The following is a 25,535-nucleotide window of genomic DNA, read 5'->3' as shown; positions in this document are numbered from 1 at the left end:
TCCGTCCAGAAGAGCTCCTCCGATGTCCTGATCCAAGCCCAAGCGGGGGGCTGAAGAGGATTCTATCAGCCAATCGGAATTCGAGGGACGCCATCTTGGATGACGTCATTTAAAGGAACCGTCATTCGTCGTTCAGTCGTCGGCCAGGATGGATGTTCCGCGGTGGAGGTCTTCAGGATGCTGCCGCTTCGCTCCGGATGGATGCCGCTTGGATGAAGACTTCAATCGGATGGAAGACCTCTTCTGCCCCGCTTGGATGAAGACTTCAGCCGGATCATGGACCTCTTCAGCCCCCCGCTTGGGCTTGGATCAGGACATCGGAGGAGCTCTTCTGGACGGATCGGTGTGATACCCGGTGAGGTGAAGACAAGGTAGGATGATCTTCAGGGGCTTAGTGTTAGGTTTATTTAAGGGGGGTTTGGGTTAGATTAGGGGTATGTGGGTGGTGGGTTGTAATGTTGGGGGGCTTGGGTATTGTATGGTTTTTTTTTACAGGCAAAAGAGCTGTATTTCTTGGGGCATGCCCCGCAAAGGGCCCTGTTCAGGGCTGGTAAGGTAAAAGAGCTTTGAACTTTAGTAATTTAGAATAGGGTAGGGCATTTTTTTATTTTGGGGGCTTTGTTATTTTATTAGGGGGCTTAGAGTAGGTGTAATTAGTTTAAAATTGTTGTAATATTTTTCTTATGTTTGTAAATATTTTTTTATTTTTTGTAACTTAGTTCTTTTTTATTTTTTGTACTTTAGCTAGTTTATTTAATTGTATTTATTTGTAGCAATTGTATTTAATTAATTTATTGATAGTGTAGTGTTAGGTTAATTGTAGATAATTGTAGGTAGTTTATTTAATTAATTTATTGATAGTCTAGTGTTAGGTTTAATTGTAACTTAGGTTAGGATTTCTTTTACAGGTACATTTGTAATTATTTTAACTATTTTAGCTATTAAATAGTTCTTAACTATTTAATAGCTATTGTACATGGTTAAAATAAATACAAAGTTACCTGTAAAATAAATATTAATCCTAAAATAGCTATAATATAATTATAATTTATATTGTAGCTATATTAGGATTTATTTTACAGGTAAGTATTTAGCTTTAAATAGGAATCATTTATTTAGTAAGAGTTAATTAATTTCGTTAGATTTAAATTATATTTAATTTAGGGGGGTGTTAGTATTAGGGTTAGACTTAGCTTTAGGGGTTAATCCATTTATTAGAATAGCGGCGAGATTCGGTCGGCAGATTAGGGGTTAATAATTGAAGTTAGGTGTCGGCGATGTTAGGGAGGGCAGATTAGGGGTTAATACTATTTATTATAGGGTTAGTGAGGCGGATTAGGGGTTAATAACTTTATTATAGTAGCGCTCAGGTCCGGTAGGCAGATTAGGGGTTAATAAGTGTAGGCAGGTGGAGGCGACGTTGAGGGGGGCATATTAGGGGTTAATAAATATAATATAGGGGTCGGCAGTGTTAGGGGCAGCAGATTAGGGGTACATAAGGATAACGTAGGTGGCGGCGCTTTGCGGTCGGCAGATTAGGGGTTAATAAGTGTAGGCAGGTGAAGGCGACGTTGTGGGGGGTATATTAGGGGTTAATAAATATAATACAGGGGTCGGCGGTGTTAGGGGCAGCAGATTAGGGGTACATAAGTATAACGTAGGTGGCGGTCGGCAGATTAGGGGTTAACATTTTTTTTTCGAGTGGCGGCGATGTGGGGGGACCTCGGTTTAGGGGTACATAGGTAGTTTATGGGTGTTAGTGTACTTTAGAGCACAGTAGTTAAGAGCTTTATAAACCGGCGTTAGCCCAGAAAGCTCTTAACTACTGACTTTTTTCCTGCGGCTGGAGTTTTGTCGTTAGATGTCTAACGCTCACTTCAGAAACAACTCTAAATACCGGAGTTATAAAAATCCCATTGAAAAGATAGGATACGCAATTTATGTAAGGGGATCTGCGGCTGGAAAGTGAGCGTTAGACCCTATTTTGAGTGACTCCAAATACCGGCGGTAGCCTAAAACCAGCGTTAGGAGCCTCTAACGCTGGTTTTCACGGCTACCGCCAAACTCCAAATCTAGGCCACAGTGTTTAGTTGCATCTAGAATAGCGTTTTTAAAATATGCCCACTGTTCTTGTACTCCTGTAATCTGTGCCATCCCTTTTTAGAGATTCAATCCAGTTTGCATATCTTAGCTTTCTTTATTTGTAATCTGAAATATTTCAACCCTGATTGGTCAGATTTTATATACCTGTAGTTTTTAAATAGGGAATTTCTTTCTTTCTTGGAAGTTCACAAGAATTAATTATTTTCGTCAATAATTCTTAAACTACCAGCAATGATTAGCATATGTAATATGTGTGTGTGTGTATAGCAATGTCTGTTTATTACACTGCTAATCTAAGTATAATAGCATTGAACTGAACTGTAAACAGGTCTAGGAATTAGATAACCTTCAGAGATTAACAACCAGAGGACAAACAACATTTCTCCAACATAGGTGTGTCCGGTCCACGGCGTCATCCTTACTTGTGGGATATTCTCTTCCCCAACAGGAAATGGCAAAGAGCCCAGCAAAGCTGGTCACATGATCCCTCCTAGGCTCCGCCTACCCCAGTCATTCTCTTTGCCGTTGTACAGGCAACATCTCCACGGAGATGGCTTAGAGTTTTTTAGTGTTTAACTGTAGTTTTTATTATTCAATCAAGAGTTTGTTATTTTGAAATAGTGCTGGTATGTACTATTTACTCAGAAACAGAAAAGAGATGAAGATTTCTGTTTGTATGAGGAAAATGATTTTAGCAACCGTCACTAAAATCCATGGCTGTTCCACACAGGACTGTTGAGAGCAATTAACTTCAGTTGGGGGAACAGTGAGCAGTCTCTTGCTGCTTGAGGTATGACACATTCTAACAAGACGATGTAATGCTGGAAGCTGTCATTTTCCCTATGGGATCCGGTAAGCCATGTTTATTACGATCATAAATAAGGGCTTCACAAGGGCTTATTAAGACTGTAGACTTTTTCTGGGCTAAATCGATTCATTATTAACACATATTTAGCCTTGAGGAATCATTTTATTTGGGTATTTTGATATAATAATATCGGCAGGCACTGTTTTAGACACCTTATTCTTTAGGGGCTTTCCCAAAGCATAGGCAGAGCCTCATTTTCGCGCCGGTGTTGCGCACTTGTTTTTGAGAGGCATGGCATGCAGTCGCATGTGAGAGGAGCTCTGATACTTAGAAAAGACTTTCTGAAGGCGTCATTTGGTATCGTATTCCCCTTTGGGCTTGGTTGGGTCTCAGCAAAGCAGATACCAGGGACTGTAAAGGGGTTAAAGTTCAAAACGGCTCCGGTTCCGTTATTTTAAGGGTTAAAGCTTCCAAATTTGGTGTGCAATACTTTTAAGGCTTTAAGACACTGTGGTGAAAATTTGGTGAATTTTGAACAATTCCTTCATGTTTTTTCGCAATTGCAGTAATAAAGTGTGTTCAGTTTAAAATTTAAAGTGACAGTAACGGTTTTATTTTAAAACGTTTTTTGTACTTTGTTATCAAGTTTATGCCTGTTTAACATGTCTGAACTACCAGATAGACTGTGTTCTGAATGTGGGGAAGCCAGAATTCCTATTCATTTAAATAAATGTGATTTATGTGACAATGACAATGATGCCCAAGATGATTCCTCAAGTGAGGGGAGTAAGCATGGTACTGCATCATTCCCTCCTTCGTCTACACGAGTCTTGCCCACTCAGGAGGCCCCTAGTACATCTAGCGCGCCAATACTCCTTACTATGCAACAATTAACGGCTGTAATGGATAATTCTGTCAAAAACATTTTAGCCAAAATGAACACTTATCAGCGTAAGCGCGACTGCTCTGTTTTAGATACTGAAGAGCATGACGACGCTGATAATAATGTTTCTGAAGGGCCCCTAACCCAGTCTGATGGGGCCAGGGAGGTTTTGTCTGAGGGAGAAATTACTGATTCAGGGAATATTTCTCAACATGCTGAACCTGATGTGATTACATTTAAATTTAAGTTGGAACATCTCCGCATTCTGCTTAAGGAGGTATTATCCACTCTGGATGATTGTGACAAGTTGGTCATCCCAGAGAAACTATGTAAAATGGACAAGTTCCTAGAGGTGCCGGGGCTCCCAGAAGCTTTTCCTATACCCAAGCGGGTGGCGGACATTGTTAATAAAGAATGGGAAAGGCCCGGTATTCCTTTCGTCCCTCCCCCCATATTTAAAAAATTGTTTCCTATGGTCGACCCCAGAAAGGACTTATGGCAGACAGTCCCCAAGGTCGAGGGAGCGGTTTCCACTTTAAACAAACGCACCACTATTCCCATAGAGGATAGTTGTGCTTTCAAAGATCCTATGGATAAAAAATTAGAAGGTTTGCTTAAAAAGATGTTTGTTCAGCAGGGTTACCTTCTACAACCAATTTCATGCGTTGTCCCTGTCGCTACAGCCGCATGTTTCTGGTTCGATGAGCTGATAAAGGCGGTCGATAGTGATTCTCCTCCTTATGAGGAGATTATGGACAGAATCAATGCTCTCAAATTGGCTAATTCTTTTACCCTAGACGCCACTTTGCAATTGGCTAGGTTAGCGGCTAAGAATTCTGGGTTTGCTATTGTGGCGCGCAGAGCGCTTTGGTTGAAATCTTGGTCGGCTGATGCGTCTTCCAAGAACAAGCTACTTAACATTCCTTTCAAGGGGAAAACGCTGTTTGGCCCTGACTTGAAAGAGATTATCTCTGATATCACTGGGGGTAAGGGCCACGCCCTTCCTCAGGATCGGCCTTTCAAGGCAAAAAATAAACCTAATTTTCGTCCCTTTCGTAGAAACGGACCAGCCCAAAGTGCTACGTCCTCTAAGCAAGAGGGTAATACTTCTCAAGCCAAGCCAGCTTGGAGACCAATGCAAGGCTGGAACAAGGGAAAGCAGGCCAAGAAACCTGCCACTGCTACCAAGACAGCATGAAATGTTGGCCCCCGATCCGGGACCGGATCTGGTGGGGGGCAGACTCTCTCTCTTCGCTCAGGCTTGGGCAAGAGATGTTCTGGATCCTTGGGCGCTAGAAATAGTCTCCCAAGGTTATCTTCTGGATTTCAAGGGGCTTCCCCCAAGGGGGAGGTTCCACAGGTCTCAGTTGTCTTCAGACCACATAAAAAGACAGGCATTCTTACATTGTGTAGAAGACCTGTTAAAAATGGGAGTGATTCATCCTGTTCCATTAAGAGAACAAGGGATGGGGTTCTACTCCAATCTGTTCATAGTTCCCAAAAAAGAGGGAATGTTCAGACCAATCTTAGATCTCAAGATCTTAAACAAGTTTCTCAAGGTTCCATCGTTCAAGATGGAAACCATTCGAACTATTCTTCCTTCCATCCAGGAAGGTCAATTCATGACCACGGTGGATTTAAAGGATGCGTATCTACATATTCCTATCCACAAGGAACATCATCGGTTCCTAAGGTTCGCATTCCTGGACAAGCATTACCAGTTCGTGGCGCTTCCTTTCGGATTAGCCACTGCTCCAAGGATTTTCACAAAGGTACTAGGGTCCCTTCTAGCTGTGCTAAGACCAAGGGGCATTGCTGTAGTACCTTATTTGGACGACATTCTGATTCAAGCGTCGTCCCTTCCTCAAGCAAAGGCTCACACGGACATAGTCCTGGCCTTTCTCAGATCTCACGGATGGAAAGTGAACGTGGAAAAGAGTTCTCTATCTCCGTCAACAAGGGTTCCCTTCTTGGGAACAATAATAGACTCCTTAGAAATGAGGATATTTCTGACAGAGGCCAGAAAAACAAAGCTTCTAGACTCTTGTCGGATACTTCATTCCGTTCCTCTTCCTTCCATAGCTCAGTGCATGGAAGTGATCGGGTTGATGGTAGCGGCAATGGACATAGTTCCTTTTGCGCGCATTCATCTAAGACCATTACAACTGTGCATGCTCAGTCAGTGGAATGGGGATTATACAGACTTGTCTCCGAAGATACAAGTAAATCAGAGGACCAGAGACTCACTCCGTTGGTGGCTGTCCCTGGACAACCTGTCACAAGGGATGACATTCCGCAGACCAGAGTGGGTCATTGTCACGACCGACGCCAGTCTGATGGGCTGGGGCGCGGTCTGGGGATCCCTGAAAGCTCAGGGTCTTTGGTCTCGGGAAGAATCTCTTCTACCGATAAATATTCTGGAACTGAGAGCGATATTCAATGCTCTCAAGGCTTGGCCTCAGCTAGCGAGGGCCAAGTTCATACGGTTTCAATCAGACAACATGACAACTGTTGCGTACATCAACCATCAGGGGGGAACAAGGAGTTCCCTAGCGATGGAAGAAGTGACCAAAATCATTCTATGGGCGGAGTCTCACTCCTGCCACCTGTCCGCTATCCACATCCCAGGAGTGGAAAATTGGGAAGCGGATTTTCTGAGTCGTCAGACATTGCATCCGGGGGAGTGGGAACTCCATCCGGAAATCTTTGCCCAAGTCACTCAGCTGTGGGGCATTCCAGACATGGATCTGATGGCCTCTCGTCAGAACTTCAAAGTTCCTTGCTACGGGTCCAGATCCAGGGATCCCAAGGCGGCTCTAGTGGATGCACTAGTAGCACCTTGGACCTTCAAACTAGCTTATGTGTTCCCGCCGTTTCCTCTCATCCCCAGGCTGGTAGCCAGGATCAATCAGGAGAGGGCGTCGGTGATCTTGATAGCTCCTGCGTGGCCACGCAGGACTTGGTATGCAGATCTGGTGAATATGTCATCGGCTCCACCTTGGAAGCTACCTTTGAGACAAGACCTTCTTGTTCAGGGTCCGTTCGAACATCCGAACCTGGTTTCACTCCAGCTGACTGCTTGGAGATTGAACGCTTGATCTTATCGAAGCGAGGGTTCTCAGATTCTGTTATCGATACTCTTGTTCAGGCCAGAAAGCCTGTAACTAGAAAGATTTACCACAAAATTTGGAAAAAATATGTCTGTTGGTGTGAATCTAAAGGATTCCCTTGGGACAAGGTTAAGATTCCTAAGATTCTATCCTTCCTTCAAGAAGGATTGGAAAAAGGATTATCTGCAAGTTCCCTGAAGGGACAGATTTCTGCCTTGTCTGTGTTACTTCACAAAAAGCTGGCAGCTGTGCCAGATGTTCAAGCCTTTGTTCAGGCTCTGGTTAGAATTAAGCCTGTTTACAAACCTTTGACTCCTCCTTGGAGTCTCAATTTAGTTCTTTCAGTTCTTCAGGGGGTTCCGTTTGAACCCTTACATTCCGTTGATATTAAGTTATTATCTTGGAAAGTTTTGTTTTTAGTTGCAATTTCTTCTGCTAGAAGAGTTTCAGAATTATCTGCTCTGCAGTGTTCTCCTCCTTATCTGGTGTTCCATGCAGATAAGGTGGTTTTACGTACTAAACCTGGTTTTCTTCCAAAAGTTGTTTCTAACAAAAACATTAACCAGGAGATTATCGTACCTTCTCTGTGTCCGAAACCAGTTTCAAAGAAGGAACGTTTGTTGCACAATTTGGATGTTGTTCGCGCTCTAAAATTCTATTTAGAAGCTACAAAGGATTTTAGACAAACATCTTCCTTGTTTGTTGTTTATTCCGGTAAAAGGAGAGGTCAAAAAGCAACTTCTACCTCTCTCTCTTTTTGGATTAAAAGCATCATCAGATTGGTTTACGAGACTGCCGGACGGCAGCCTCCCGAAAGAATCACAGCTCATTCCACTAGGGCTGTGGCTTCCACATGGGCCTTCAAGAACGAGGCTTCTGTTGATCAGATATGTAGGGCAGCGACTTGGTCTTCACTGCACACTTTTACCAAATTTTACAAGTTTGATACTTTTGCTTCTTCTGAGGCTATTTTTGGGAGAAAGGTTTTGCAAACCGTGGTGCCTTCCATTTAGGTGACCTGATTTGCTCCCTCCCTTCATCCGTGTCCTAAAGCTTTGGTATTGGTTCCCACAAGTAAGGATGACGCCGTGGACCGGACACACCTATGTTGGAGAAAACAGAATTTATGTTTACCTGATAAATTACTTTCTCCAACGTTGTGTCCGGTCCACGGCCCGCCCTGGTTTTTTTAATCAGGTCTGATAATTTATTTTCTTTAACTACAGTCACCACGGTACCATATGGTTTCTCCTATGCAAATATTCCTCCTTAACGTCGGTCGAATGACTGGGGTAGGCGGAGCCTAGGAGGGATCATGTGACCAGCTTTGCTGGGCTCTTTGCCATTTCCTGTTGGGGAAGAGAATATCCCACAAGTAAGGATGACGCCGTGGACCGGACACACCGTTGGAGAAAGTAATTTATCAGGTAAACATAAATTCTGTTTTTAGCTCAGACAGCACAATCACATTGTCACTCACTGGAATACCTGTTACAATATGCTTCTATGTTATACCCATTGCCCTTGCTCTAGGATATGGGAATTAAAGGGCCATAATACCAAATGTTTAAACACTTTAAAGTGCTGCAGCATAGCTGTAAAAAGCTGACTAGAAAATATCACCTGAACATCTCTATGTAAAAAAGAAAGATATTTTACCTCAAAAGTTCCTCAGTAGCCACCTCCCATTGTAAAGGATTTCTAAGCAGCATTTTAGTGTGTTTGTCCTGGGACATCTGAAGGGACTAGCATTGTGCACTCTCATATTATTTCACCAGTCAGGTAAAGGAAGCTTACTATGAAATCTCATGAGAGTTAAGTCAAATCTCATGAGATCACAGTAAGAGTTCATGACCTCAGCACTGCTGATGCTGATTGGCTGCTGTTCATTTCTTCATTTTTTTAAATTTTTTTACCTGCAGCTGGGAGCAGCTGAGTATAACTTTTTACACAGAACTTACTCTGCTGAGCTGAGGAGATTGTGAGGTAAAATATCTTCCTTTTTTACATAGAGAAGCTCAGGTGATATTTTCCTGTCAGCTTTTTACAGTTATACTGCATCAGTTTCAAGTGATTTAGCATATGAGTATTATGTCCCTTTAAGAGTTGTTGATTGCTGCTACAGACTGCACATACCTTTTCTATCAGGCTTTTCCAGGAGAATACATTTCATACCAGGCACCAGCTCATTTTATTGAAAGATTCTTATGTTTTGTATGCAAATGGATTTTACCCCCTTGACCTGCATGTAGCTAGGAAAGATAATCTTGTGAGTCTATGGTGCCGATTTATTATATGGCGGGTGGCCATAATTCGCTGTAGCAAATCATGTCTGCCTGACATCGATAAATGCCGACAGTATACGCTGTTGACATTTATCGTTGCACAAGCTTTTCTTGTGAAATGCTTGTGCAATGCCACCCCCTGCGCATTCACAGCCAATCCGCCGCTAGCAGGTGGTGTCAATCATCCCAATCATATTTGATTGGGATGATTTCAGTCCGCCACACGGGTTAAGGAGCAGTGGTCTTACGACCACTGCTTCTTAACCCCTGATTCCGGCGAGCAGCATACGCTGCTTAGTAAATCGGCCCCTATATGCTTGTTTTGTTTTTTTTCTTTTGTTTTTTTCTTAAAGGGATATGAAACCCAAAATCTTTCTTCATAATTTAGATAAAGCATGCAATGTTAAACAACTTTCTAATTTGCTTCTATTAACAATTTTTCTTCGTTCTCTTATTATCTTTTGTTTGAAAAAAAGGGACGAATGCTTAAGAGCCGGCCCTATATGGCAGCTGTTTTGCAAGAATGTTATCCATTTGCAAGAACACTAGATGACAGCACTATTTCCTGCCATGTAGTTCTCCAGATGCATACCTAGGTATTTCTTCAACACAGAATATCATGGGAACGAGGCAAATTTGATAATAAAAGTAAATTGCATACTTTTTTAAATGGTATGCTCTGTCTGAATCTCAAAATAAGTGTTTTGGGTTTTATATCCCCTGTTCTAATCAGCCAGTAGGATTTCAGTAGCTCTCATCCTATTGGCTGATTTGAATTTGAAGCATCAAATCAGCCAATAGTAATGCAAGGGACACCATATTTAAAGTGAAGGTCAATTTGGATGAATTAGTGCCTGGTTTTTAATAAACCTTTTAAAAACAAGGGCACTTTAATTCATCAAAATTGACATTTCACTACTTTTCTTCAATAACTAACCTTTTAATCCTGTCAGCCGCTGCAACGCTTCCTCCGCCCGTCGCAAGTCCTCTTCGCGGGTCCAAAATGACGAATTCGGCTTCCTCCAATCACGGCATTGCATCAAGCCATGATCCCCCCGGGGGGTAAAGCCATGATTGGAGAAAGACGGATTTGTAATTTCTGACGTAAGAAGAGGCTTCCGATGGCCGGGGGAATCGCTGGAGCGGCATTCAGGATTAAAAGGTAAGTTTTTGAAGAAAAGGAGGGAAATGTCAATTTTGATGAATTAAAGTGCTTTTGTTTTTAATAGGTTCATCCAAGTTGACCTTCACTTTAAACGGGTACCTTGAATTCACTATTGAGTGTACGGCGGTGATCGTATGAAGAGGATCCTCCACGCTCCATGGCTCCGCGGTCGCCGGTCCTGCTCCGCGCTCATCTCAGCTCTGCGCTGGCTTGGTCCTGGATTAAGAAGGAAGAGGTCCCCACTTGGAAGAAGACTTCACCGCCTGAAACAGGACCTTCGCCGCCGGACTTCAGGAACGGTGAGTACCTATTTGGGGGTTAGACTTAGGTTAGGGATTTATTGGGCACTCTTAAAAGAGCTGAATGCCCTTTTAAGGGCAGTAAAAGAGCTGAATGCCTTTTTAAGGGCAATGTCCATACAAATGCCCCTTTAGGGGCAATGGGTAGTTTAGGATTTTTTAGTGTTAGGTTTTTTTATTTTGGGGGGGTTTGGGGGGTGGGGGATTTTACTGTTAGAGGGGGGACTTATTATTTTTTAAGGTAAAAGCTGTTTAATTTAGGGCAATGCCCTACAAAAGGCCCTTTAAGGGCTATAGGTAGTTTAGTATTAGATTAGGGGGTGTTTTTATTTTGGGGGGCTTTTTTATTTTTTATAGGGATTAGGTTTAATTTTTACATTTTTGATAATTTGGTTTATTATTTTATGTAATGTTAGACTTTTTTATTTTTTGTAACCTTAGATTAATTTAATCTTGTTTTTTTATTTATTAAGTAATGTTAGCTTTTTTATTTTAATTGTAATTGGGGTTAATTTAAGGGGTGTTAGGTTAGGGGGCATAGTAATTTAATTAGGTATTTGCGTTGTGGGGGTTTGGCGGATTAGGGGTTAATAGATTTATTAGGATTATTGCGTTTGGTGGATTAGGGGTTAATATTTTTATTAGGTTTATTGCGTTGTGGGTTAATGGCGAATTAGGGGTTAATGGTTTTATTAGGTTTATTGGATGTGGGTTAATGGCGGATTAGGGGTTAATAAATGTATTAGGTTTATTGCGATGTGGGTTATGGCGGATTAGGGGTTAATAGTTTTATTAGTTATTGCGGTGGGGGTTGACGGTTGACAGATATATAGATATTGCGCATGCGTTAGGTGATAGTTAATATTTTCAGGCAGTTACGGTGCTCACATTTTCAGCCTAAGGCTTGCTGCGCCAGCCTATGTGTAACAAAGTGAAAATGGAGTAAAATGTCTCCATTTTCGCTGCGTAAGTCCTTGCGCTGAATATGTGATACCGATTTGCGACTCGGCTCTATGTTAGCTTATGGGAGTAAAAATTGCGGCAACGGGTGAAATATACGCGCGGCGCCGTATATGTGATACCTAAACCACGTAAAAAACGCATATGTAATCTTGCCCAGGGTTATTAAAGTAATTTTCTGTTTCCAATGGCCTTGTTTGCACTGTATTTTTTATTGCCTGCTTAATATCTGTTTTTATCAGTCTTTTAGTTGTATATAGGGAAATTAAACAGTGCTCCTTTGTTAAAAAACAAATATGTTAAATCAAAGTAAACCTAAAAAGAAAAAGATTGTGAAAAAACAGCAAACAACTGTTTTCTTGTATAATGAGCAGTGTGATGTGGGAGCTGACATCTTTGAAGCTTAGGTTACATTCTGACTGGTCTAGGCATAAGCAAGTTTGACTCCCTGTTATCTAGTCTATTCACTTAATAGTAACCAGCCTTTTATGACATCAGGCTAAGATAAACCTTCCTGCAGAGGCCTCCTCCTCATTGTAAGGCTGTGGCAGGCAGTAAAGGACACTGTACAAATGTAGGAAAAAGGGAAATAAAAGGTAAACTCCATTTAAATTGATGAATAATACATATTGCAATTATTTCTATTAAATATAAGACATAGCTTAGTGTTTTTTTATTACAATGAAACATTTAACATCCCTTAAGTACACAAATTCCTATGATGAGACACCGGATCAATAATAGGGACGCCTTGATTTCTCCCCCTGGGTATATAGCTGAGTGTAGTTCTGTATTTTTGGAAGGTAATTACCCTAAAATCTCATTGCAGGTTAAAACTGAAATGTGTGTATTCCTAGCATGTCCTAATCAGTGCAATGATCAAACATTGACAAAGTAAGTGACCAGCTGATCTACAAAGTGGCATAATATTTATAAATGGCTGTTATTTTCTAAAAGCTGCAAACCTGATAACAAATTTAGCATTTTGATTTACCTAAATCTCTAATTAGGATAATTTTAAATGAAGGGTGAGGGTAAAGATTATTTAATTGCCATAAGATATTTATAAGTATGGGAATATTATTTTTTATACTTTAGCAGCAGGATCTCAGTAGCTAGTGTCACAAAATCAGATATTGCAGATCAGAGTCACATATTGTTTGCCATATACAGACTCACCTGTCCTTACTTCTAACTGTATCCTGATCTGCAGACTGAAGCTTAAAGGGACATTAAACCACACATTTTTCTTTCATGATTCAGATAGAGAATACAATTTTAAACAACATTCCAGTTTACTTCTATTATCTAATTTGCTTCATTCTTTTGATATCCTTTATTGAAGAAATAGCAATGCACATGGGTGAGCCAATCACACGAGGCATCTATCTGCAGCTACTGAGCCTATTTAGATATGTTTTCAGCTAAGGATATCAAGAGAATGAAGAAAATTAGATAAAAGGTGTAAATTGGAAAGTTGTTTCAAATTGCATGCTTTCTCCAACATAGGTGTGTCCGGTCCACGGTGTCATCCTTACTTGTGGGATATTCTCTTCCCCAACAGGAAATGGCAAAGAGCCCAGCAAAGCTGGTCACATGATCCCTCCTAGGCTCCGCCTACCCCAGTCATTCTCTTTGCCGTTGTACAGGCAACATCTCCACGGAGATGGCTTAGAGTTTTTTAGTGTTTAACTGTAGTTTTTATTATTCAATCAAGAGTTTGTTATTTTAAAATAGTGCTGGTATGTACTATTTACTCAGAAACAGAAAAGAGATGAAGATTTCTGTTTGTATGAGGAAAATGATTTTAGCACCGTAACTAAAATCCATGGCTGTTCCACACAGGACTGTTGAGAGCAATTAACTTCAGTTGGGGGAACAGTGTGCAGTCTCTTGCTGCTTGAGGTATGACACATTTTAACAAGACGATGTAATGCTGGAAGCTGTCATTTTTCCCTATGGGATCCGGTAAGCCATGTTTATTACGATGGTAAATAAGGGCTTCACAAGGGCTTATTAAGATTGTAGACTTTTCTGGGCTAAATCGATTCAGTTTTAAAACATATTTAGCTTTGAGGAATCATTTTATCTGGGTTTTATTGATATTATAATATCGGCAGGCACTGTATTAGACACCTTATTTCTCTGGGGCTTTCCCAAAGCATAAGCAGAGCCTCATTTTCGCGCCGGTGTGGCGCACTTGTTTTTGAGAGGCATGGCATGCAGTCGCATGTGAGAGGAGCTCTGATACTTAGAAAAGACTTTCTGAAGGCGTCATTTGGTATCGTATTCCCCTTTGGGCTTGTTTGGGTCTCAGCAAAGCAGATACCAGGGACTGTAAAGGGGTTAAAGTGTTAAAACGGCTCCGGTTCCGTTATTTTAAGGGTTAAAGCTTCCAAATTTGGGGTGCAATACTTTTAAGGCTTTAAGACACTGTGGTGAAAATTTGGTGAATTTTATACAATTCCTTCATGTTTTTTCGCAATTGCAGTAATAAAGTGTGTTCAGTTTAAAATTTAAAGTGACAGTAACGGTTTTATTTTAAAACGTTTTTTGTACTTTATTATCAAGTTTATGCCTGTTTAACATGTCTGAACTACCAGATAGACTGTGTTCTGAATGTGGGGAAGCCAGAATTCCTGTTCATTTAAATAAATGTGATTTATGTGATAATGACAATGATGCCCAAGATGATTCCTCAAGTGAGGGGAGTAAGCATGGTACTGCATCATTCCCTCCTTCGTCTACACGAGTCTTGCCCACTCAGGAGGCCCCTAGTACATCTAGCGCGCCAATACTGCTTACTATGCAACAATTAACGGCTGTAATGGATAATTCTGTCAAAAACATTTTAGCCAAAATGAACCCTTGTCAGCGTAAGCGTGGCTGCTCTGTTTTAGTTACTGAAGAGCATGACGACGCTGATATTAATATCTCTGAAGGGCCCCTAACCCAATCTGAGGGGGCCAGGGAGGTTTTGTCTGAGGGAGAAATTACTGATTCAGGGAACATTTCTCAACAGGCTGAACCTGATGTAATTGCATTTAAATTTAAGTTGGAACATCTCCGCATTCTGCTTAAGGAGGTATTATCCACTCTGGATGATTGTGAAAAGTTGGTCATCCCAGAGAAACTATGTAAAATGGACAAGTTCCTAGAGGTGCCGGAGCTCCCAGAAGCTTTTCCTATACCCAAGCGGGTGGCGGACATTGTTAATAAAGAATGGGAAAGGCCCGGTATTCCTTTCGTCCCTCCCCCCATATTTAAAAAATTGTTTCCTATGGTCGACCCCAGAAAGGACTTATGGCAGACAGTCCCCAAGGTCGAGGGAGCGGTTTCTACTTTAAACAAACGCACCACTATACCCATAGAGGATAGTTGCGCTTTCAAAGATCCTATGGATAAAAAATTAGAAGGTTTGCTTAAAAAGATGTTTGTTCAGCAGGGTTACCTTCTACAACCAATTTCATGCATTGTCCCTGTCACTACAGCCGCATGTTTCTGGTTTGATGAACTGATAAAGGCGCTCGATAGTGATTCTCCTCCTTATGAGGAGATTATGGACAGAATCAATGCTCTCATATTGGCTAATTCTTTCACCCTAGACGCCACTTTGCAATTGGCTAGGTTAGCGGCTAAGAATTCTGGGTTTGCTATTGTGGCGCGCAGAGCGCTTTGGTTGAAATCTTGGTCGGCTGACGCGTCTTCCAAGAACAAGCTACTAAACATTCCTTTCAAGGGGAAAACGCTGTTTGGCCCTGACTTGAAAGAGATTATCTCGGATATCACTGGGGGTAAGGGCCACGCCCTTCCTCAGGATCGGCCTTTCAAGGCGAAAAATAGACCTAATTTTCGTCCCTTTCGTAAAAACGGACCAGCCCAAAGTGCTACGTCCTCTAAGCAAGAGGGTAATACTTCTCAAGCCAAGCCAGCTTGGAGACCAATGCAAGGCTGGAACAAGGGAAAGCAGGCCAAGAAGCCTGCCACTGCTACCAAGACAGCATGAAATATTGGCCCCCGATCCGGGACCGGATCTGGTGGGGGGCAGACTCTCTCTCTTCGCTCAGGCTTGGGCAAGAGATGTTCTGGATCCTTGGGCGCTAGAAATAGTCTCCCAGGGTTATCTTCTGGAATTCAAGGGACTTCCCCCAAGGGGGAGGTTCCACAGGTCTCAGTTGTCTTCAGACCACATAAAAAGACAGGCGTTCTTACATTGTGTAGAAAACCTGTTAAAAATGGGAGTGATTCATCCTGTTCCACTAAGAGAACAAGGGATGGGGTTCTACTCCAATCTGTTCATAGTTCCCAAAAAAGAGGGAACGTTCAGACCAATCTTAGATCTCAAGATCTTAAACAAGTTTCTCAAGGTTCCATCTTTCAAGATGGAAACCATTCGAACTATTCTTCCTTCCATCCAGGAGGGTCAATTCATGACCACGGTGGATTTAAAGGATGCGTATCTACATATTCCTATCCACAAGGAACATCATCGGTTCCTAAGGTTTGCATTCCTGGACAAACATTACCAGTTCGTGGCGCTTCCTTTCGGATTAGCCACTGCTCCAAGGATTTTCACAAAGGTACTAGGCTCCCTTCTAGCGGTGCTAAGACCAAGGGGCATTGCAGTAGTACCTTACCTGGACGACATTCTGATTCAAGCGTCGTCCCTTCCTCAAGCAAAGGCTCACACGGACATTGTCCTGGCCTTTCTCAGATCTCACGGCTGGAAAGTGAACGTGGAAAAGAGTTCTCTATCCCCGTCAACAAGGGTTCCCTTCTTGGGAACAATTATAGACTCTTTAGAAATGAGGATCTTTCTAACAGAGGCCAGAAAAACAAAACTTCTAGACTCTTGTCGGATACTTCATTCCGTTCCTCTTCCTTCCATAGCTCAGTGCATGGAAGTGATCGGGTTGATGGTAGCGGCGATGGACATAGTTCCTTTTGCGCGCATTCATCTAAGACCATTACAACTGTGCATGCTCAGTCAGTGGAATGGGGACTATACAGACTTGTCTCCGAAGATACAAGTAAATCAGAGGACCAGAGACTCACTCCGTTGGTGGCTGTCCCTGGACAATCTGTCTCAAGGGATGACGTTCCGCAGACCAGAGTGGGTCATTGTCACGACCGACGCCAGTCTGATGGGCTGGGGCGCGGTCTGGGGATCCCTGAAAGCTCAGGGTCTTTGGTCTCGGGAAGAATCTCTTCTACCGATAAATATTCTGGAACTGAGAGCGATATTCAATGCTCTCAAGGCCTGGCCTCGGCTAGCGAGGACCAAGTTCATACGGTTTCAATCAGACAACATGACAACTGTTGCGTACATCAACCATCAGGGGGGAACAAGGAGTTCCCTAGCGATGGAAGAAGTGACCAAAATCATTCTATGGGCGGAGTCTCACTCCTGCCACCTGTCTGCTATCCACATCCCAGGAGTGGAAAATTGGGAAGCGGATTTTCTGAGTCGTCAGACATTGCATCCGGGGGAGTGGGAACTCCATCCGGAAATCTTTGCCCAAGTCACTCACCTGTGGGGCATTCCAGACACGGATCTGATGGCCTCTCGTCAGAACTTCAAAGTTCCTTGCTACGGGTCCAGATCCAGGGATCCCAAGGCGGCTCTAGTGGATGCACTAGTAGCACCTTGGACCTTCAAACTAGCTTATGTGTTCCCGCCATTTCCTCTCATCCCCAGGCTGGTAGCCAGGATCAATCAGGAGAGGGCGTCGGTGATCTTGATAGCTCCTGCGTGGCCACGCAGGACTTGGTATGCAGATCTGGTGAATATGTCATCGGCTCCACCTTGGAAGCTACCTTTGAGACGAGACCTTCTTGTTCAGGGTCCGTTCGAACATCCGAATCTGGTTTCACTCCAGCTGACTGCTTGGAGATTGAACGCTTGATTTTATCGAAGCGAGGATTCTCAGATTCTGTTATCGATACTCTTGTTCAGGCCAGAAAGCCTGTAACTAGAAAGATTTACCACAAAATTTGGAAAAAATATATCTGTTGGTGTGAATCTAAAGGATTCCCTTGGGACAAGGTTAAGATTCCTAGGATTCTATCCTTCCTTCAAGAAGGATTGGAAAAAGGATTATCTGCTAGTTCCCTGAAGGGACAGATTTCTGCCTTGTCGGTATTACTTCACAAAAAGCTGGCAGCTGTGCCAGATGTTCAAGCCTTTGTTCAGGCTCTGGTTAGAATCAAGCCTGTTTACAAACCTTTGACTCCTCCTTGGAGTCTCAATTTAGTTCTTTCAGTTCTTCAGGGGGTTCCGTTTGAACCCTTACATTCCGTTGATATTAAGTTATTATCTTGGAAAGTTTTGTTTTTAGTTGCGATTTCTTCTGCTAGAAGAGTCTCAGAATTATCTGCTCTGCAGTGTTCTCCTCCTTATCTGGTGTTCCATGCAGATAAGGTGGTTTTACGTACTAAACCTGGTTTTCTTCCAAAAGTTGTTTCTAACAAAAACATTAACCAGGAGATTATCGTACCTTCTCTGTGTCCAAAACCAGTTTCAAAGAAGGAACGTTTGTTGCACAATTTGGATGTTGTTTGCGCTCTAAAATTCTATTTAGATGCTACAAAGGATTTTAGACAAACATCTTCCTTGTTTGTTGTTTATTCAGGTAAAAGGGGAGGTCAAAAAGCAACTTCTACCTCTCTCTCTTTTTGGATTAAAAGCATCATCAGATTGGCTTACGAGACTGCCGGACGGCAGCCTCCCGAAAGAATCACAGCTCATTCCACTAGGGCTGTGGCTTCCACATGGGCCTTCAAGAACGAGGCTTCTGTTGATCAGATATGTAGGGCAGCGACTTGGTCTTCACTGCACACTTTTACCAAATTTTACAAGTTTGATACTTTTGCTTCTTCTGAGGCTATTTTTGGGAGAAAGGTTTTGCAAGCCGTGGTGCCTTCCATTTAGGTGACCTGATTTGCTCCCTCCCTTCATCCGTGTCCTAAAGCTTTGGTATTGGTTCCCACAAGTAAGGATGACGCCGTGGACCGGACACACCTATGTTGGAGAAAACAGAATTTATGTTTACCTGATAAATTTCTTTCTCCAACGGTGTGTCCGGTCCACGGCCCGCCCTGGTTTTTTAATCAGGTCTGATAATTTATTTTCTTTAACTACAGTCACCACGGTACCATATGGTTTCTCCTATGCAAATATTCCTCCTTAACGTCGGTCGAATGACTGGGGTAGGCGGAGCCTAGGAGGGATCATGTGACCAGCTTTGCTGGGCTCTTTGCCATTTCCTGTTGGGGAAGAGAATATCCCACAAGTAAGGATGACACCGTGGACCGGACACACCGTTGGAGAAAGAAATTTATCAGGTAAACATAAATTCTGTTTTTTCTAAATCTTGAAAGAAAAACTTGGGGTTTCATGCCACTTTCATCACAGCAGTATGCTGTTAAGTGACAGCAGCACCATGCAGGAGGATAGGGGAGAGCCTTGTTTTTGTAAAGTAGCAGGAACCGAGAAGGCAACATTCCAGAGAGAGTAATTTACGTTAGACCACAGTTTTATTACTTAACAGTAGATCAATCTCTTAAATGCCAAGCTTTTTTTTTTTTTTTACACATTTATTTTTATGTTCAAACCCAACACACACAGGTACACAGTTGTGTAGCTCTTCTCTTCATCTAAGCCAGCTGCACGCTGTCCTTGCATACTCTCCTCACTCAGTGTTTCAACTCTCACCAAGCAACATCCTCTTTCTACAATCTGCTACCCCCAGCGATCCTTTTACACCAAGTCATAAAAACCCTGTGTATCGATCCTAAATAGACACTCCCCAGTACCTATCGCTAACACTGTGATCGAGGCAGTCTTTATTGCCCTGCATCAAGCTGCTCAGTTCCTAAGCCCATTGCAATGACTATTTTATTAAAAAGTAAAAAAAAAAATGTTGCAGACGTACTTGACAAATTAGGGATGCAGAGCCTCTGCTGCATATGTCCATGAATATAAGCAACCTACCGTAGTACCTGGGATGAGTCCTAACCTCCCGTTTCTCCTTCACGCATCACTTCAAAATCTTCAGTGCTGCTCTTTAAACACCTGCCCTGTGTTTTCTGTAAAAGCGTGCAAGCTGTACTGTGCACAGGCTTTTAGCGAACGTTTTACTGTGCAGATGTACAAGGAGTGATAGCCAGCGCTGAAAATGTAAAATAATAAATATTTACTCCACTGCTAATCCTGCTGCACCCCCGGTCACTAACTGCGCCTGGGTTTAGCACACCCGCCTAAGCACGTCCCTGACTTGGAGAGTGCTCTCTACGGTTGTTGAACCTTGGTAAAAACATAAAAAAATTATTGGCTAAAATCCCCCCCCCCCCCCCCAGGGTGCACCCATGTAAGGAGGCATTTTAACTTTAAATAGAAGCATTTTTTGCAATATATTTCCATTAGCAAAATTGCTTCTAGTAAAAATTATTACTTTTTTTTCTGCAGCATACGCACATATGCTGTGATTGCCCGAGGGCCAGTATTCAAACACTACACCTTCTCAGACCGTATGATACAAAGATGCAATATACACCACTGCCATCTATCCGAGCATTCATGTTGTTTGATACTGGTGCACTGGCCCTCACTGCAAATGCCATTATAAAACAGTAATGACTTTTACTAGAAGCATTTCTCCTAGTGGAAGGATATCGCAAAAATGCTTCTATTTAAAACTAAAAAGCACCAATGTACATTTCAATTTTGACCTTTTTCCATTTTTAAAGTAACCATGAGACACAGAATGGATTTCTTTGTAAAATGTTTAATTATGTGTAGTAAAGTTTGCAATATACTTTACATATTGTGCCCCCTTAAAGGGACAGTCTACATGCGTTTGCAAGTACCTTGTTTGGGATTGTTGTGTTGCGGGCACCCCACTCCGTCCTGTGCCACCTCATGCAGGGCAAAAGAAAAAAAGGATTTTAAAAAATACTTTCCAAATTTGTCCGTTATAGGATGGCAGCAAACTCCTCCAAGAGAATCTGTGGGCATGTCTATTGTGAAGCAGCATCCAATAATCAGGCTCTCACTTGTAAAATTAATGACGCGCGCTGTAGTTTTGCGCATGCGCAATGTCTGCCCTAGTGTCTTAAAGGGACACTGAACCCACATTTTTTTCTTTCGAGATTCAGATAGAGCATGAAATTTTAAGCAACTTTCTAATTAATTTATTTTAATTTTCTTTATTCTCTTGGTGTCTTTATTTGAAATGCAAGAATGTAAGTTTATATGCCGGCCCATTTTTGGTGAACAACCTGGGTTGTCCTTGCTCATTGGTGGATAAATTCATCCACCAATAAAAGAAGTGGTTCCAGAGTTCTGAACCAAGAAAAAAGCTTTTTCAACTAAAGATAGCAAGAGAACGAAGAAAAATTGATAATAGGAGTAAATTAGAAAGTTGCTTAAAATTGCATGCTCTATCTGAATCATGAAAGAAACAATTTGGGTTCAGTGTCCCTTTAATGTTATTCAGTCCATTCACGCACACTGCTGGGTGCGATTTCAAACAAACACACAAGAAGCAGGGAGGAGGAGTTTGGCGGCCATATTAGGGCTGCCGAATAAAGAAATTTTCCCAAGAATACTGTAATCACTTTTGCCCTGCATGAGGTGGCACAGGACGGAGTGGGGTGCCCACAGCACTACTATCCCAAACAAGTGTGTAGACTGTCCCTTTTAACTGTAATGATAAATTGTGTGTGGTGGGGGGGGGGTTCATTTCAAATGAGAATTGGAAATGCATCTTAAATGTAGCCCAATTTTCAACAAGATTGCGTTAGCATGTAAAAAGACTTACTATGTTTGTTTCTGTTGTACAAAAATGTCTTCCTGCCCCCTCCCCTATTGCATCACAAGTCTTTGCTCACCTTCACTTTTCTATTCTACACGCTCCAGGCGTTTGCGCATGCGCAATGTGCCGATTTTCGTCAAGGGGGTACTTTTAAAACCGGAACAGAAAGTAACCGTTCAGTACAGAGTATGACCGAGTCCTGATCAAGCTAAGAACAAACGTACGTCTCGCATATAAAAACCGCGGTTACTTTCTGTTTTAAAAGTACCTTCTTGGCGAAAATCGGCGCATTAAGCATGCGCAAACGCCTGGAGCGTGTAGAATAGAAAAGTGAAGGTGAGCAAAGACTTGTGACGCAATAGGGGAGGGGGCAGGCGGACATTTTTGAAAAACAGAAACAAAGTCTTTTTACATGCTAACGCAATATTGTTGAAAATTGGGCTACCATTTAAAAATATTAATCGTTTTAAACTCTATAGGTATGATTTAGAAGCCATTTTAAGTTGACTGTCCCTTTAACTCTGCTGCATTCTAAACAGTGATTGTTTGAACGGCTGATTTATAACCCTTAGCAGAGGGGATAGTAGTCTTTTTAACTAGTTTGTCTGGCGGCAAAACAATGCAACTTTTTCTAGCACAATGAGCTATAAAACATTTGTTTTGTAAGCAGACCTTTTGCAACATAGTATTTAGTTACAGATATATACTATGCATTGTTTTATATTTCTTTAATATGCAATCTAACATATGTATCTCATACAGTATACAGTTTTTTCATAATTCAGATACGGCATGCAATTTTAAACAACTTTCTCATTTACTTTTATACTCGAATTTGCTTTGTACTTTGTATCCTTTGTTGAAAAGCTTATCTAGGTAGGCTCAGAAACAGATATGCACTACTGGGAGCTAGCTGCTGATTGGTGGCTGTGCATGTATGCCTTGTCATTGGCTGATCTGATGTGTTCAGATAGCTACCAGTAGTTCAATGCTGCTCCTTCAACAAAGAATACTGAGAGACTGAAGCAAATTTGATAATAGACGTAGATTGGAAAGTTGTTTAAAATTTCATGCTCAGTCTGATTCATGAAAGAAAAAGATTGCGTTTCCAATCATTTTGGTCATTCACTAATTGCATAATATATAATAATATGTGCATTTGTTGTCTTTTGTTGTCTTTTTATATAGATCCTGAGGAATTTCTAAACCAGTTGTTCCAGGTCCTTAGGGTAGAACCTTTGTTTTATATCAGGTAAAAGCAAAAGACTCATCACCTCTGTTCATCTTCCATGAATTGTCTCATTGTCCTCATCTGTAGCTTAGATTTCCATTTGAACCTCTTCTTTTAATGATATCTTCACTCTGGCTCCATATAATGTCATGCCCCATACAGATTATACACATCTCCTGTCAATATAGGACACCCAAGAAGAAGCCAGAAGGGTGCATATTTTATCAGATCTTCATGGATAGAAAACAGTCCGAGGATGTACCCAGTGTGCAACAGCTTTTGGAGCGGTCACTGGTGACAGGTGACTTGAAATTCACAGAGGTGGGTTATGTTGGGTTTCATGGGGTTTTCTTCCAGGGAAGCAATAAAAATTGACATTTCGTATCTAAGGGAAAAAAAGCACAATTACTTAAAATAATATTTTTATTTGACTTTTTTTTTAAGGCTCTCTCCTGTCTCATTATCCAAATGCCCAGAAATGGGAAGAACTTCAAGTTGTTTCCCATCATTATTCCAACTCTGGAATTGGATATTACAGATCTTGTGGAAGACGGTAAGTGTATTACGCAGTGGAGAAGGGCTGGTTGGCTCACGTGCACTGGCAGATAAGTATAATATGGCATCTGTCAGTCTGTTGGTTGGTGTATATGATAACAAATGCAAGGACATAATTACCGGGAGTCTAAACACTCCTGATTACATAGGATTTGTTATTGTAAAGGGTCATGAACCCCATTTTTTTTTGTGAATCAGAAAGGGTATTCAGTTGTAAACAACTTTCCAATCTACTTCTATTATCAAATTTGCTTTGTTTTCTTGGTTTCATTTGTTGAAGGAGCAACATTTTACTATTGGGGGCTAGCTGAACACAGGTGAGCCAATTAAAAGAGGCATATATGTGCAACCACCAATCACCAGCTAGCTTCCAATAGTGCATTGCTGCTCCTACCTAGGTAAGCTTTTCAACAAGGGATACCAAAAGAACAAAGCAAATTAGTTAAATCCATTCTATGCTAAAGGGTCAGTAAACTCCAAAATGTTATTGTTTTAAAAAGATAGATAATCTCTTTATTACCAATTCCCCAGTTTTATACAGCCAACATCGTTATATTAATACACTTTTTACATCTGTGATTACCTTGTATCTAAGCCTCTTCTGACAAAATTTGGTTTAGCACTCCTTACAAAACGTTTATATACACAGTGCTGCTAATATGACCAAGTAGTTACACAAATGTAAGGAGTGTGCCCAGGCGCCAGCAATACGGAGGCTAAGGTAAATCGTAAAGGAAAATGTATTGTATAAGAGGTATTTTATTAATACATAGTAAATCACAAGTCTCAAATTTAAAATATTAAAATATTGAGTTACTAAAATAATAAATGTACAAATTCACAATTGCATGGATCCACGCTGATTACATAAAAACATAGTAGATAATAATAAAAGAAAGAACTGTCTGTGTATGCTTGTACAGTGGTGATGTATCTAAACACTTAAAATAAATTGCAATGCAGTGTCACAAAAAAGGTGAGTCAAACGTGACTCCAAAATTAGTGTCTTGAAAATATACCAAATCCAAAAGGACTCCAAATGTCCAACCAAAGTAAAATAGAAACAGTGTCTAGGAAAAATAACACAGCTGCAGCAGTGTTTCAAACTGCAAATATCCAAAAAGAAGAAAGAAAAAGTGTCAATCCGGAGAAGTGGTTTGGTGCAAAGTTTTAATCCAAAATAAAGTGGTTCTAGTGCTTGTCTCTTGGTTCCCAGATGCCCATGAGGCCCTGGCCTCGATGTAAATTAGATGATGTGAAGAAAATAAGTGAAAAAAGGCAAAAACAAGTGAAAAAAGGAAAAAACATACAACAAACGAACTTGCTGCAGAAAAATCGAACTTGCTGCAAAAAAACCTGTGGGAAAAATAAAAATACAATATGTAGACAAATCAAGTCTTGATAAAGGCCCAGAGAGGGCCGAAACGCGTTGACCTGGTAAGCCTTATTTCAGTAGGAGATTATAATTGTGATTTGTCTACATATTGTATTTTTATTTTTCCCACAGGTTTTTTTGCAGCAAGTTCGATTTTTCTGCAGCAAGTTCGTTTGTTGTATGTTTTTTCCTTTTTTCACTTGTTTTTGCCTTTTTTCACTTATTTTCTTCACATCATCTAATTTACATCGAGGCCAGGGCCTCATGGGCATCTGGGAACCAAGAGACAAGCACTAGAACCACTTTATTTTGGATTAAAACTTTGCACCAAACCACTTCTCAGGATTGACACTTTTTCTTTCTTCTTTTTGGATATTTGCAGTTTGAAACACTGCTGCAGCTGTGTTATTTTTCCTAGACACTGTTTCTATTTTACTTTGGTTGGACATTTGGAGTCCTTTTGGATTTGGTATATTTTCAAGACACTAATTTTGGAGTCACGTTTGACTCACCTTTTTTGTGACACTGCATTGCAATTTATTTTAAGTGTTTAGATACATCACCACTGTACAAGCATACACAGACAGTTCTTTCTTTTATTATTATCTACTATGTTTTTATGTAATCAGCGTGGATCCATGCAATTGTGAATTTGTACATTTATTATTTTAGTAACTCAATATTTTAATATTTTAAATTTGAGACTTGTGATTTACTATGTATTAATAAAATACCTCTTATACAATACATTTTCCTTTACGATTTACCTTAGCCTCCGTATTGCTGGCGCCTGGGCACACTCCTTACATTTGTTTTTCACTAGGTGATAGCTAGGTATCACTGCTACAGGCATAAAAGGTATAGGTGGCGCTGGGATACACTTCTACTCTAAGTAGTTACACAAAACGGGGTATTGGCACACATCCATTTGCACATAAACAACATA

The 25,535-nt window shown here is 41.2% G+C and overlaps 1 protein-coding gene across 2 annotated transcripts in view; it reads left to right on the top strand.

Moving 5' to 3' along the window:
- LOC128649159 (ubiquitin carboxyl-terminal hydrolase CYLD) overlaps positions 1-25,535 on the top strand; it is a 113,956-nt gene that overhangs the window by 66,140 nt on the left and 22,281 nt on the right. For both annotated transcript variants that reach the window (XM_053702259.1, XM_053702258.1), the window contains exons 10-12: positions 22,617-22,680; positions 22,848-22,980; positions 23,104-23,212. In XM_053702259.1, coding sequence (XP_053558234.1) covers positions 22,617-22,680; positions 22,848-22,980; positions 23,104-23,212 — 306 coding nt within the window. The remainder of the gene's footprint in view (positions 1-22,616; positions 22,681-22,847; positions 22,981-23,103; positions 23,213-25,535) is intronic.

This window comes from Bombina bombina, chromosome 2, assembly GCF_027579735.1.
Source record: "Bombina bombina isolate aBomBom1 chromosome 2, aBomBom1.pri, whole genome shotgun sequence".
NCBI classification, from domain to species: Eukaryota; Metazoa; Chordata; class Amphibia; order Anura; family Bombinatoridae; genus Bombina; species Bombina bombina.
This window is presented reverse-complemented; position numbering and strand designations above follow the sequence as displayed.